The sequence below is a fragment of the Cydia amplana genome, chromosome 1, assembly GCF_948474715.1.
Source record: "Cydia amplana chromosome 1, ilCydAmpl1.1, whole genome shotgun sequence".
Classification (NCBI taxonomy): domain Eukaryota; kingdom Metazoa; phylum Arthropoda; class Insecta; order Lepidoptera; family Tortricidae; genus Cydia; species Cydia amplana.
The window spans coordinates 15,045,722-15,060,191 of record NC_086069.1 but is presented as its reverse complement, the minus strand read 5'-3'; the positions used below and the strand labels follow the sequence as shown (position 1 = coordinate 15,060,191).

Below are 14,470 nucleotides of genomic sequence, written 5' to 3'. Positions count from 1 at the left end.
CGGGTAAACGCCGAATAGGTAAACCTATACAGATTAATGTTGTTCAAATTTTCATACTTTACCCAAGAGGCTTGGGTAATACTAGTTATACCAGGGTAAACTTGAATTTAATTAACCTTCTAACATTACCCGTAACATAAATATAATCCACGAGCGGAATTATTCGCAGCACGTCTTATAAACTAGTACGAGCGAGATGTCAAAATGAGTTGGAATTAACATTTTGTAAGTTCGAATTGGCGGAAATTGACAAAGTTTACCGCTGGGATTCACAAGTCAAACACAAAAATTTACATGTTTGCACTGAAATGGAGCTTAAAAACGTGATTTGGCTTGCCCGGAGAGCTTCAAACTGAAGTTAGCTACTTATACTGCAATACAGTCCGCTCCTTGGCGACTTCATGCGGTGCTCCCGTTGAAATTTATGACACGTGGTTTTAAACAACAAGATTATTTAATTTTGCAATTTGTTTTGTTAATGAAAAGTAAAAATAAATAAACACTTAGTGTGCCTAAGTATAGTGGTTTTAATTTAAGCTTTTATTTGCTCAGCCGGGCTAGCACATGATGGGCGCGACATCAGTATCTCGCGGCGAGAGAGACTCCCCGTCTCTCTTTAATTAATGTAGTTAGAAAAAGACGGATAGTCTATATCGCGCCATACATGTGCTGTTTAGGCCTACTGGTATCAATGCATATAAACAACAACTTTTTCCCCGTGTAAAACAATATTAAGTAGGTACCTAGTTATTTGTTTTACAAAGGGACAAAGTTGATGTTTAATTTCTCGTGCTAATAATATTTGATACCCGAGCAAGCGAAAGATTCCAAAATTGAACGGTACGAGGGTTTCGAAGCACGAGAGTCAAACAAATTTATCCACCGAGTAAAACACAAAATTGTTCACCACAGCAACACCAGAAAAATACTCACTGTAAAATAACAAACATAATCAATTTAAAATGAATGTTATTAAATATTTATCATTAAAATCATCATTTAAAAATCAATTCTACCAAACAAAATAAGAAAACAACTCAAGATTTGCATTTGATTACTTTGCCCCACATGTGGATAAATGCAACTTTCCCATTCGTTTTTGAACAATCAAAAGAACCCTTGCCAACTGTTGTGATGAAAATAGCTTTACCGTTACCCGTTCAATACCTGAAGACTTATAAAGTAGGCACCTAAGTAAGTCATATAATTTCCACTCGGCCTTATTTGTTTGCTGAGCACCTAAGTTTCCTCGGGGTAGTTACTTCGCTAATCAAGTATTGAAAAATCAAGCTTATCTCATTCCGACTAGAGTCGACATTTGAAATCAAGACACAGGGTAAGCAAACAGCGGGAATCTCCGAGTTACCTCATTACCTACCCGGCAAATAAATTTGCCTCATACTACATGCTTCCAGTGTTTTATTAGATCCAGTCGTAAAAATCTTAACAGCTAAAAACTTTTCAGACTTCCGTGTCTACTGTGTCGTATGTCTTATAGTCAGAGGGCCTACCGCGAACCACGTTCGACGTGTTGCCTCTCTGTCGCACTTGTAAATTCGTACGTAAGTGTGACAGGGAGGCAACACGTCGAACGTGGTTCGCGGTAGGCCCTCTGTATCTAGGTACCATCGCCCACACTGACAGTTCGTAAACCTTATTACAAAAGGCATAAGGTCCATGTCGTTGTTTGTACCTATAGAAAATTTTGAGGTACTTAGTTGGGCGTTTTTTTTTTGTTGTTCCCTACACTTTTTTTTTCAAATTTGGGATTTTTTGTTATTTCTACTCAGAATCACGAGCTCTTTCTATCCTAATAGGAGAAAAAAAGTGTCCTCAGGTTTTTATTTCCATTACGTCACCATTTTTCATAGACTTTGTATGGCGGTCGCGGAATGGAAAGATCGAAAAATGTATGGAAATTTTGGGACACTTTTTTCTCCTATTACTCCTATTAGGATAAAAAGAGCTCGTGATTCTGAGTAGAAATAACATAAAAAATCCCAAATTTGAAAAAAAAGTGTAGGGGACAACAAAAAAAAAACGCCCAGTTACAAGTGAATAATAGTACATTACAATACAAGCGCGAAAAGTAGGAAATACTTTTTCGCGCGTGTATTGTACGTTTTAGTGCCTACATATGGCCCTTTAAATTTTCGACATAGACACGTATTGTGGTATTTACAGCACTAGGGCGGTATGTGATAGGCAGATGCGCGTATCTACACGTAGGTCTCGTAGTATACATATGTACACGTAAACCACGTAGTGGATACTTAGCGAATTAATAAACAGATAAAACACCTCTCCATCCGATAAGGGATTTCCTCTTCAAGACACGTAGTTTAGTAATATATATAGTTGATCATTAGAATTACTAGGGAGATTAGAGTGGACAAGCTGGAAGACAATACATCTGTTAACCTGTATACTGTGTTTGCTGAACCAACCCTACCACCCTGGCGCTCCGGTTATTTCATGGCGACCGTGGACATGAATTCTGCGTGAGGATACTGCGAGTATAAAATCATCATGGACGACGACAGTGAAGAGGACTTTGAGGACGAGTCGGCGGCGTCGAGCTTACCCAGTGATTTATTGTTTTGTTAATGTGGGTAATCAACGTACCAAGATGAGTGGTCTAAAACGGAGAATGAGATTATAATGATAAACGAAGGACAATGTTATGGTGACCGCGGCCAGTATCAACATCGGTTTATTGGCTTCGGCGGGTTTGGATTGGTCGGAGGTCCGGGATGTCGTCGGCTACGCGTCGAGGTACGCATTGCTGCCGGGTGCTGGGAGTGGAGCGTCGCGTCGCGTCGAGCGAGGTGAAAATTATTAAGGGTATTTTGAGTGATTATTTTTATTTTTAATGTGTGTGAATTATTTTTCTACTTAGTTAACTTTAAGGAATTATTAGAAGCATTGCGTGTTTAAAAGTAGAAATAAGTTATTGGCAGGAGATAATGTTTTTGTGTATTTATTAGTTAAAAATAATTGTAAAAAAGAAGTTGCAGCTGTGGATTTTAAAAGTCGCGTTTAAAACGGTAGAAAGATTTACTTTTGGAGATTCAGGGTAATAGTATGGTCGGTTAATTACCGATTTTTATTTAAAGACGCTTCTTTATTTGCATTCTAAAAATGATTGTATCGAATTTATTTCTGCACACTCAAACTATAATCGCGGTATTAGTGCGAGTCAGCAAGGTCGAGGACGGGTGTTTTCGCGAGTAGGCAGAAATCATGTAGTTTCTGTAGGTCAGACGGATAGTGTAATGTCAATGTTATTCAGCACGTGATTAGGTAGATGACATACGTATGTAATGAATTTGTTTTTTTTTCGTGTCTAACGAAGATTAGGTAATTATTTGATCTTATAATACTAGTTATCACGTACATAGATATAACTTGTTTAGAAAGGAAGTTATCAAGTTTAGTTTTCTGTACGGATTGTAAATAAATAAATAATATATGTTAAAGGATTTAGGATTACTGGTTGAGGATTCTGACGGATTATAATAAACTGGACATGACACTCTGATACTACGTCTTTGGAGCTTGACCAGCCTAGAGTAGTAGATATCATGAAAAGGAAACAGGAATATACGGGATTAATAGTTTGCTGAAGTAAATAATTTAGGACACTGACGAGATTGATGGGAGATCCGAAGCGAACCGGTAAAAATGATACTGATGATATTGATTATGTGAACTCTGCAATTTGCATGAACCAAGATTCTCTATTAACGAAGGCACGCTTAAGACGTATCGTTACGAGACTTGGGTATACTGTGCAGAAGTTTAAAAAAAAAATGATACTGATAATGTTGTTGTGTGAACTCTACAATTTATATGAAACAAGATTCTCCATGAACGAAGGCACGCTTAGACGTATCGTTACGAGACTTGATTATGGTATGGGAAGGTCCCAAAGTAGACATTAGGATTACTTATGGCTCTTTGTGGAAAAGTTTAAATATAGTAGAGTTGTTATATATTGAAATGAGCTCAAGTAAAAAGTATGTTACAATGTTAACTAATTAATGTCTTTCGCGCGGGACATGATGAATTACCTAGGTTATGTAGGAACTATTTAGTTTTTACTTATAAACGGACTTACCGATCGGGAAATGATTTAAAGGATTACGACTGTTACTAACTAGTGGATATGCTGGTAGAACTAGAATGATTAACGGTATCCAGAAGAGGTACGAGTATTGTTGGGAAAACTGGATTATGTAAAACGATATAAAGATTGTCAGGAGCAGAAGTTTAGCAGTAGTGATTATGGTTAATAATAACATAATTATGGTTATAATTTATGACTACTTATCACAGCTACAGCATCTTTTGAGGAGGAATTTTTAGATTAGTTGGACTTGGATAAAACACGATATAAAGTATGTTATAACTTTGAAATGTGAAATATTACTTGTGAAATGCAATGGTGTGTTAAAAATAATTTAATTATAAAAATAAATTGTAAATAAAGCATTGTTAATCTTAAGATAGGAGATTTAGTGTTAATTAAGGACGAATGTACCTACACGAAAATTAAAAAAAATTGTATAGAGTCATTTTCAGAGGGAGGGAACCCCTTACCTTTTCAGGGGAGGTGTGATAGGCAGCAACCATATGTACTAAAAATTGTGTTAATAATGGTTAGACTTCTGATTTTAGCAGTAGGTACTCCTTTCCATTACTCTTGGGTATATTTTCGTGGTTAGCGTGGGCCGCAGTGACATTTCCCGCCTTAAGCCGGCTTTTATGGTAGGTAGCATATTTTAGCTGGGCTAAAAATGCGAATTAAATAGAACTCGTTCGAGGAGAGCCGTCAGATAACGCCTCATAAATTATGTACGCTGTTCCCCGTAGTAATTCCCGTGAGGTCTGATATTTAATATTTTTTTACCTAAGTTAATATAATTGTCACTTTTCGTAGTCGCTCGTTAAAAACCGCCATACATATAGCACAGCACGTAGACACATAACACGTGAATTTAAACCCATTTTTCAAAAAGAAACGTTAATAACTATACATGTACCCACCTAGCCTATGGGGAATTATCTATGAAAAGGGACCTTGTTGTCGATGGCGCTTACGCCGCACAGCATTGTATTTATATCGGAGCATCAATAATAATGGCGTACGCGCCATCGACAATAATGTCCCTTTTCATAGATAAAGTCACATATATCTAAGTCTGTAAAATTACCCCTTGTTCTAAAGAAACTTTGTTATAGCTGGTCAACCAAACCTTGTCAGTAAAAAAAGGCGCGAAATTCAAATTTTCTATGGGACGATATCCCTTCGCGCCTACATTTTTCAAATTTGCCGCCTTTTTCTACTGTCAAGATCTGGTTGACCAAGTATATATCCAGGGCATTGTGTATTGAATATAGATTTTAACAAATTAAAATTGCACTTGTCTTGGCATCTGGGAGGCTAGATGATAGAGGTGTTGCTACTGTTGCTTGATTAATACTAGGGTTAGTATACATTATTTTATTAATTTTAAAAAAGTTTTACAGTATAATCATTATTAATAACATAAAACATAATTCATGAGTAGGTATTTGCATGCAATATTCAATCTTGCTCAAATTACAAAAAGAAAAATAATGTAAGTTATATAAGTAGGTACTTGAAGGGGACGGACTGAAAATCAGCACTGCGCAGGCAATTTGTAACAAAATGACTGACGCAGCGTATGCTGAGCCCGTTCCTTTTGCCGCACAATTATTCTTATTTTTTCAATCATGTTTTGTAACCTGTATGCTTTTTGTGTTGCAATAAATGGTTTCTTATTCTTATTCTTATACTTATTATCTATATAACTGTGCTGAATATACCTATGCCAGAAAAGAATATCATAATGTATGTCAAAATGGGGTACTTGCAACATGTTCTGTATTGCTGAAACCTGACACAAATAGTGAGAATTATATATATTATCTGGGAAGTCCCTTTATTTTAATTATTTTGCATCATTGTTTGAATAACCTTCTTTTATCTTCAATGTTATGAATCATTTTGATACAATGACACATATCAATATGAGTGTTGCAACGGTGTTGGAGTGGTATACCTAAAACAACATGTTTATACTTAAAATTACTAATTATCACATACTCATATTCCTCCTTTTTCTGTCCTATTTTTAAATTTATTATTTTTCTTTACTTGGCGATCCAATTTCATCTTGACTCTTATCTTCATTCATCACTTCCCAATAGGATGGTGGTGGATCACTAATGCTTGCTTCTAGGCCAGTTTCAACATTGTCTTCTAGTTCTACGACTCCAGAACAGTCTCCATAATGACCCTCTCCAAGAACTACTGGTATAACAGATGTTGCGTTTCTATGTGGAAACGGTAAATGAATAGTCACTCGGACATAGAACTCTTTGCTTATTATTTTACAATGCTGTATAGAATATAAGTGTGGTGGTGTTGGAACTATACATGCGAAGTTTGCAGTTTTGTATGCCAAGACTGATGGGGTGGTGCATGTACACCCACCAATTGTTTTATCAACAACTTTTGTATCATTACTTAACAACCCTTCTGCAATGTATGTTGTCCTGCTGCATAGTTCAGTTGTGAGGTAAGGTATTTCTGTATCACTGTCATTAGTCACAGACAAATCCAAAGTAGCATTCTCACCAGGTGTTAGAAAGGACTTTGAAATCCGCACTTTCAAATCCACAATATGTTCAGTAGAAGAAAATAATCGAAACAGTTTCTTTTGGAGCCCATACGTTAGTGATTCTACAGGAGTAGTGGGTTTAACGTTTCCATATACAGTGATTTCTTTCTCAAACCTCCTTGTAAGACTAAAAAAACTTGGCTTCTCAAATTTCGCCTTTACCTCATAGGTGATATTGCTGTGATCATCTTCAAAGCTAGATGGTATATCATAAGGCATGATAAACTCGAATCGAAATTCGTACGCCCCAACTGGCAACGTCATTGTTTCATCCGACGGTTTATTAAGAATATTCAAATGCATTGACAAAAATACTTCTTTACCGGTGTAGGTGTTTGAATGTTTACCGCGGTGTTCTGTCCATTTGCATTTCGCCGTGCCGATGAGGGATAGAACAGCCGTCTGGTATTCGGTTGGTTCGTCGATTGCGTAGCTAAGTATCCCGTTGATGGGTTGACCGGCCCGGTGGATACCTTCCCGAGGTTTCCGTATATATATCCGACACGACACGCCCATGTTTGTTTTTAATATAATTGGCACATTAAATTTTAATACTTTAATGCTGAGAGCGTACTGCAACGCGATATTTTAATGATGCAACATGATAAATATCTATTTTTAAATTCAAAACTTTCTAAACAAAAATAAAATATGTCACATAAATGACAAGACTGTCATAATACTCATATGTCATTGCCACGCCGGGGACGCCGACTTGTCTAGAAAAAAAGACTTTATTCCCTGGAAATAGTCGCTATTTAAAAGTAGCTGACACGTTTGACACAAAACGTCATTTTTGACATGACAATGGAGCTAAAGTGCTAACAGACGCGCGTACCGGACCGCGACTTTGGTCCGGTCAGAGGGCCTACCGCGAACCACGTTCGACGTGTTGCTTCTTTGTCGCACGTGTAAATTCGTACGTAAGTGTGACAGGGAGGCAGCATTTCGGACGTGGTTCGCGGTAGGCTCTCAGCTTATCTTTTTGTCATTTTCACTCCTATAGCTGGTCAAGCATATCTTGTCAGTAAAAAAAGGCGCGAAATTCAAATTTTCTATGGGACGATATCCGTTCGCGCCTACATTTTTCAAATTTGCCGCCTTTTTCTACTGACAAGATCTGCTTGACCAGCTATAGATGCGTCCTTGACAGACGTACGACGAACCACCTTCCGCTCGATCGATCAAGCTTCGGACCGTACGAAGGTCGCAATCCGGTACGCCCGTTTGTTAAAGCCTTAAATTAAAATGCCTTTACGGACGCCCAGATACGATTTTGCCTTATTCGCTACGTGCACTACTGTCACGCAACCTACCATCCGGAACTCTAGAGGACTAGTACATCTTATAAAACTACTGAACCGATTTTCACACAATTTTCATCTATCAATACAGTTATTCTTGAGGAAGGTTTAGATATATAACTTATTAAGGTTTTGTTTAAAATATGACGATGTTGTCGGGAAAAATCACGCTGTATAGGAGCTTCAATCGAAAACGCTGCCTAATCCGTTTGAGCTATAACAATACAATGTATGGTGGAGTTGTCTCTCTTTCATAGGTCTACAAAAAATTCCGCGATGGTGTATGTCTATCTCTTAAGGATAACTGGTTACCACACAGACAATCCAACCTCGTGGGTTACCAGTGGTAACTACTGGCTGGTCAACTACTCAACTAAATCTTATCAGTAAAAAAAAAACGCGAAATTCAAATTTTCTATCAAAGAGAATATAATCACTACGTTTTATTTTCTATGGGACGATATTCCTTCGTGCCTACATTTTTCAAATTTGCCGCCTTTTTCTACTGTCAAGATCTGGTTGACCAAGTATAGTGGGATTTTTTTTCCCAGTAGTTACCAGTGGTAAAAGGTGGGAAAAACAAATCCCAGTAGGTAGTTACCACTGGTAAGAACTTAGTGGTAACTGGTGGGAATAACCCGGATACTTACTATACCCATTCTTTACTCCTAGAAAAAGATCACATAGAATGTGGCATTTGCAAAGCTTTTTACTTGGATAAAGCACCTTGGATAAAGGTTGACCAGCTATAGTCTGATGGTCAAGCAAATGTTGTCAGTTGAAGAAGGCGCGAAAAGCAAATTTTCTATGGGGTGATATCAGTGGCGTGCACAGAGATTTGAGACTGGGTAGGCAAAAAAAACCGGCCAAGTGCGAGTCGGACTCGCGCACGAAGCGTCCCGTACCATTACGCAAAAACGGCAAAAAAAATCACGTTTGTTGTATGTGAACACCACTTAAATATTTATTATATTGTTTTTAGTATTTGTTGTTATAGCGGCAACATAAATACATTATCTGTGAAAATTTCAACTGCCTAGCTATCACGGTTAGGGTTTGCACGACGGATCCGAAATGTATGGGAAGATCCGCGGATCCGGATCCAGATCCGGATAATTTCATACATTTCGGATCCGGATTGCAAACCCTAATCACGGTTCATGAGATAGAGCCTGGTGACAGACAGACGGACGGACGGACAGCGGAGTCTTAGTAATAGGGTCCCGTTTTTACCCTTTGGGTACGGAACCCTTAAAATAAGAGCTACTAACAGTCTTACTAGCTTACCAACAAAAATCCGTCATGGTTTCACATCCTTGTCAAGTCGGTTAATAATGACGTACGTAATTATGTAATTAACCACGGCAAATATACGAAAAGTGATTGATTTTACTTTTCCACTTGTTTGTGTTAACTGCAATTCCGATGTTCACCGGCCCTTTTCAATCACTTTTTTTGCTAAAAGAAAGCTTTGAATATGCATAATTTTTAATATTCGGTACACACACACACACACACACACACACACCGTACAACGTTCACAATTCAAAATATCCATATTTTCACTAATCACAATTATTCTAATTGCCGGTAACTGTTATCGTTATCTCACCAAAACAAACAAACAATGGCGGCCGAATAAAAAATGTAAATAAATAAACTTACCTAAATAAACTAAACGAATAAAAAAGTAGTCTCGTCTTTGTACTAAGTTACCATAACAAATGCTACTTTTTAAAATAGTCACGTAATCATGCATCGCATCGGAAGTATTCGGAAACCTTCGGCCGTCATCGTTAAGGATTCGAACGATAGGCGCTGCCTATCAGCGTCTAAATGTGTGCGTTACTTGTATCATTGTGTGCTCGTATTTATAGGAAGGCCCACTACACTGTTACCGCGTAACTACGACTCACGGACATGCACACATAGAAAGGTTTAGACCGAAATGTTTTCTGTCTTTGCCGTGCAAGGCGGCAGGCGCACAGCGGCGCTAGTGCCGCGTGGCCCGCGTGGTGTAAACTTCGTCGCGTAGAATTATAGATGACGACAACGGACACCGGTAGATGGAGCGCTTATTAAATTTTAGAATGTTTTATTGATTACAGATACGATCAAGTATAAATTAAATTAAGTAGTTTAAAAGGATAGATATCGGAATTATAGTAGGGTAGGCAGTGCCTTTTTGCCTTTATGAAGTGCACGCCACTGGGTGATATCATATCCCTTCGCGCCTACATTTTTCAAATTTGCCGCCTTTTTCTACTGACAAGATCTGCTTGACCATCTATCTATAGTCTATACTATTATTTCGAGCACCTTGTCAGTAGAAAAAGGCGGCAAATTTGAAAAATGTAGGCGAGAAGGGATATCGTCCCATAGAAAATTTGAATTTCGCACCTTTTTTTTACCTTGAAGATTTGCTTGACCAGCTATATATAAAATACCTAGATGATTTCGAGCAATAGAGGCCAAAGAATAGAGGGACATAACGAATTAACAAAGTGGTTAGCGGCAGGTCCTCTGATTTAGAATGATAATAAACAATAAATAAATAATAAATTAACATTGAAAAACATTCATTTGCATTAATTCAATTCAATTCAATTCAATATATTTTATTTCGGACCATGTCCATAGTGTTAGTGTACATTCCCTTAATCTTATGTTAGTGAGACTTATATTAAATTACCTATAATAAATTATAAACTACGCCTCTGGACCCCATTTGTACATCGTCCCAGTGTTTCCAGAAGGCGCAAGCAGGCGATTCTAGCACTAGGCGCACGAGACTGTTGGAACTGTCACGCACGCGACGCATCAGGGAGGCCGTTCTATTGCGTATGATCGCACCGAAACAGTCAGTGCGCGCCTCCGCGAACATACCTGACGCGCTGCAAAAACGAGGCAGTCCCAACAGCATCCTGAACCCATTGTTGTACTGGACGCGCAGGGCATTGAAGGCTCTTTAGTATAATTTGTCCACAGGCTGCACGTGTAAAAGATCTGGTAAAATGCTTTCAATAGCGTTATTTTGACATTCCCATCACACCGCGCAAACCTGCGGGACAACACATTACAACGCACCGCCAATGCCCTGCGCTCCCTCTCTATATCGACATCGTCCTGTAAGTTATCAGTCACCCAGTGTCCAAGATACTTGAAACGTGTCACCCTTTTAAGAGCGGCACCACACAAGCTGACAGGTGGTAGTTCGTCAAAAGCCTTGTTACCTGCTTTAAAAACTAACAGCTCGCTCTTACTTGTGTTGTACCTCAGACCATGAGCGACCGCATAATCTTCACACAACTTGAGAAGTTTCACTAGCGCACTGATTGATGGACACAGCAGCACCATATCATCTGCGTAGCTGATGTTGTTCACAGTGGTCCCACCTACCGAACATCCGATATTGATGCTGCTGAGTCCCTCAATCAGCTCATCCATGTACAGATTGAATAAACGCGGTGAGGAGAGTCCACCCTGCCTCACCCCGCACTCCAACCTGTACATGTCCGAGTGCGCGCCCGCCCATCTCACCTGGTTGGTTTGATTCCCTCGGAGTGCTCGTGCCCTTTTCCATCTTATCCCATAGTATATCATACGACACCGTATCGAACGCCTTCGATAGGTCCAAAAAGCAGGCAACAACGGGAGTTTTTCCTTCAACATAGTACTTAACGGTAAGTACAAGTATATTTTTTATCCTTTTATTAATAACATAATATACAATATAAAAAATTATACATAAAAAGCACCACTACCTACATTGTTAATTCATTACCGTCATTACCTTAGGTCTTAGGCACATAAAACATAGCAATTAGCAAGCCTTACATATACATAGTCTACATAGAGGTAGTAGTAGGCAGTGGCGGATTTCCCATAAGGCACAGTAGGCTCGAGCCTAGGGCGGCGAGATATTAGGGGCGGCAAATTGTGACAAAAAAATCGCTGATGATAACAAGAAATAACTTAAAATTAGGCCAGGCAACGAATTCTCAAAAAAATGTATAGAGGGAAATGCTTGGAATACAATTTTTGACTTCGTAACTTTATTTGAACTGGTTAGGAGGTGAACATATCAAAAGTCCCCGGCCTTAGCCGGGGGAAGAGGGAGGTTTGGAGGTCCTATTTTTCGGTTTTTCGCTTATATCTCGGAAACTATGCGTTGTAACGACTGATCATTGTACAAAATGAAAGCTGATTAAATTTGCTACAAGTTTTATTTAGTACAGTTTTTCGATATCTTGGGGGCCCTCTACAGTTGTGCGCGAATCGCGGCGCGAAGCCGCGAACGCGAGTGTGGCGTCGATTTCACAGATTGTTCACGCCTTCGCGCCTTGTTTCCCGTTTTTTGTCGGTTTTTCGGCCAGCGTCAATGGAAGCGCGAAGCGCGAACTTGCAAGACTCCACAATACACACTATTTTGGCTCATCAGTTGCATGATAAATATTAATTCTATTATATATAGCGGCTATATTTTACGGTTTTACAACAAAACAAAATGGAAAAATAGCTACAGCAAGCATGATGCCTTAGATAAATGACAGTTAAACTCGATCAGCTGATGCTTTTCAGCCATCTTGGCCCGAACTAAACTGCGAAATCACCGAGAAGTTTGAGAGTGTGGAGTCATACGTCAACGTCGCGATATGTTCGCTCGGCGAAGTCGCGCCGCGATTCACGCACAATAGTCTGGAGGGGGGAACAAATACAAATAGGGCCCTCCACATTCGTGCGCGAATCGCGGCACGGAGCCGCGAACGCGAGTGTGGAGTCGATTTCGCAGATCTGCTACACTGTTAAAATCTTTCGGGTTCCTTTCCTCGTGAGCACCGTGAATATTATTGATGGAAATTTAATGCAAAATTATAGACATTCAAGAGCGGATATCTCAAAAACTAAACAAGATACCTATCGAAAAACTCGACTGTATAAAACTTGTAGCAAATTTAATCAGCTTTCATTTTGTATAATGATCATGTCACAACGACGCATACTTAGTTTCTAAGATATTATAAGCGAAAAACCGAAAAATGGAACCTTCAAATCAAACCCCCCTACCCCCGCTCAAGGGCTACGGCCGGGGACTTTTGATATTTTCACCTCCTAACGAGTCCAAAAAAAGGTACTAAGTTAAAATTGTGTCCCAAGCATTTCCCTCCATACCTTTTCGTTGCCTGACCTAAATGTAGTCAATATGATGGGTGCTGATGCTGAAGGGGCGGCTACAGGGTCTGAGCCTAGGGCGGCAAAGACTGCAAATCCGCCACTGGTAGTAGGTAGGTACTTATGAATAAATGCAGAATTTTACTTATAATTTCTAATATTGTCTTCGGTTACCGCGATAGTTACTCATGAAATAAAACTATTAAAAGAGCGATCAGCTGACGCAGCTGCGCGACTGAACCGGTACTATGTTCATGCGAGTAAGCTCAATAACAGCCCGTGTACTCACGATGCGCTTGATTTCCTTAATAAGTACCTTCTCGCTCCAGTGGTGCCCGTGTTTACGTTCGACCTATTTACTATTAGTGATATCTTAAGCGCTATTAAAAACATAAAAAGGAAGCCTTCTATGGACGTTAATGACATGTCAACACACGTTTTAGATTACTATCCCCCAATTGCTGTGTCTATCCTACTTAATTTATTTAATCTGTGTTAACAGTGGAGTATACCCAAACCCACTGAAAATAGTAAAAGTGCAACCAATAATTATAAGTTTATAATTTTATTAACCTAAACATCCTTTATTTTCAAAACATATTTAATAAGTTAGTAATAATTAGTTTATAAGTATTTTGAGGTAGTATATAAGGTAGGTATTGTCATAAAATTTTATACTTTTAAGCTATCATTATCACAGTTTTAATGTAATGAGATGTCACAAAATAGGTATATCACAATATTTATTTATCTTATTTATTTATTTAGTCGTATGGCATTAATACGCACACTAACTAAGCGAAAACGCAGCCCATTGCGTTTTCGTTTCGCTTAGTTACGCTACGTCTTACGTAGGCGAACAACGCGCGAACGCCGCGCGGCCGCCGCGCGGCATTCACGTCTAAATCGCTCACGTGCGAGTAGGACATACCTATACGTATCAACGGTTTGTTTCATCCTCGCCGCGCCGCGCCGCGCCGCGTTCGCGCGTTGTCCGCCTACGTAAGCCGTAGCGTTAGTGTGCATATTAATTGGGTGAAGAACCTTTATATTAATTTGTAAATTTGTAAAGCAACCATGAATTAAATTAAAAATATATGCTTGATAAACACAGTCTTATTTTTTTTGCTACCTATTTATCTTTCATGCTGACAGTACCTAGTTTTCTAGGTATGCATGTCTACCAATTCCACCTCAACTTAATGTGGCTATGTTGTTTTGGCAAAGTAGATACCTACTTTTTTTTTTAGTTAACCTGTCCTTACTATTCATAAGACTAACAGG

The 14,470-nt window shown here is 38.9% G+C and overlaps 1 protein-coding gene across 1 annotated transcript; it reads right to left on the bottom strand.

The window, feature by feature from the left end:
• Positions 1-5,887: 5,887 nt before the first annotated feature.
• LOC134648774 (arrestin domain-containing protein 2-like) lies at positions 5,888-7,280 on the bottom strand. The gene has a single exon (XM_063503331.1). It carries the CDS (start codon positions 7,224-7,226, stop codon positions 6,171-6,173), a length of 1,056 nt encoding a protein of 351 aa, XP_063359401.1. The 5' UTR covers positions 7,227-7,280; the 3' UTR covers positions 5,888-6,170.
• Positions 7,281-14,470: the final 7,190 nt, after the last annotated feature.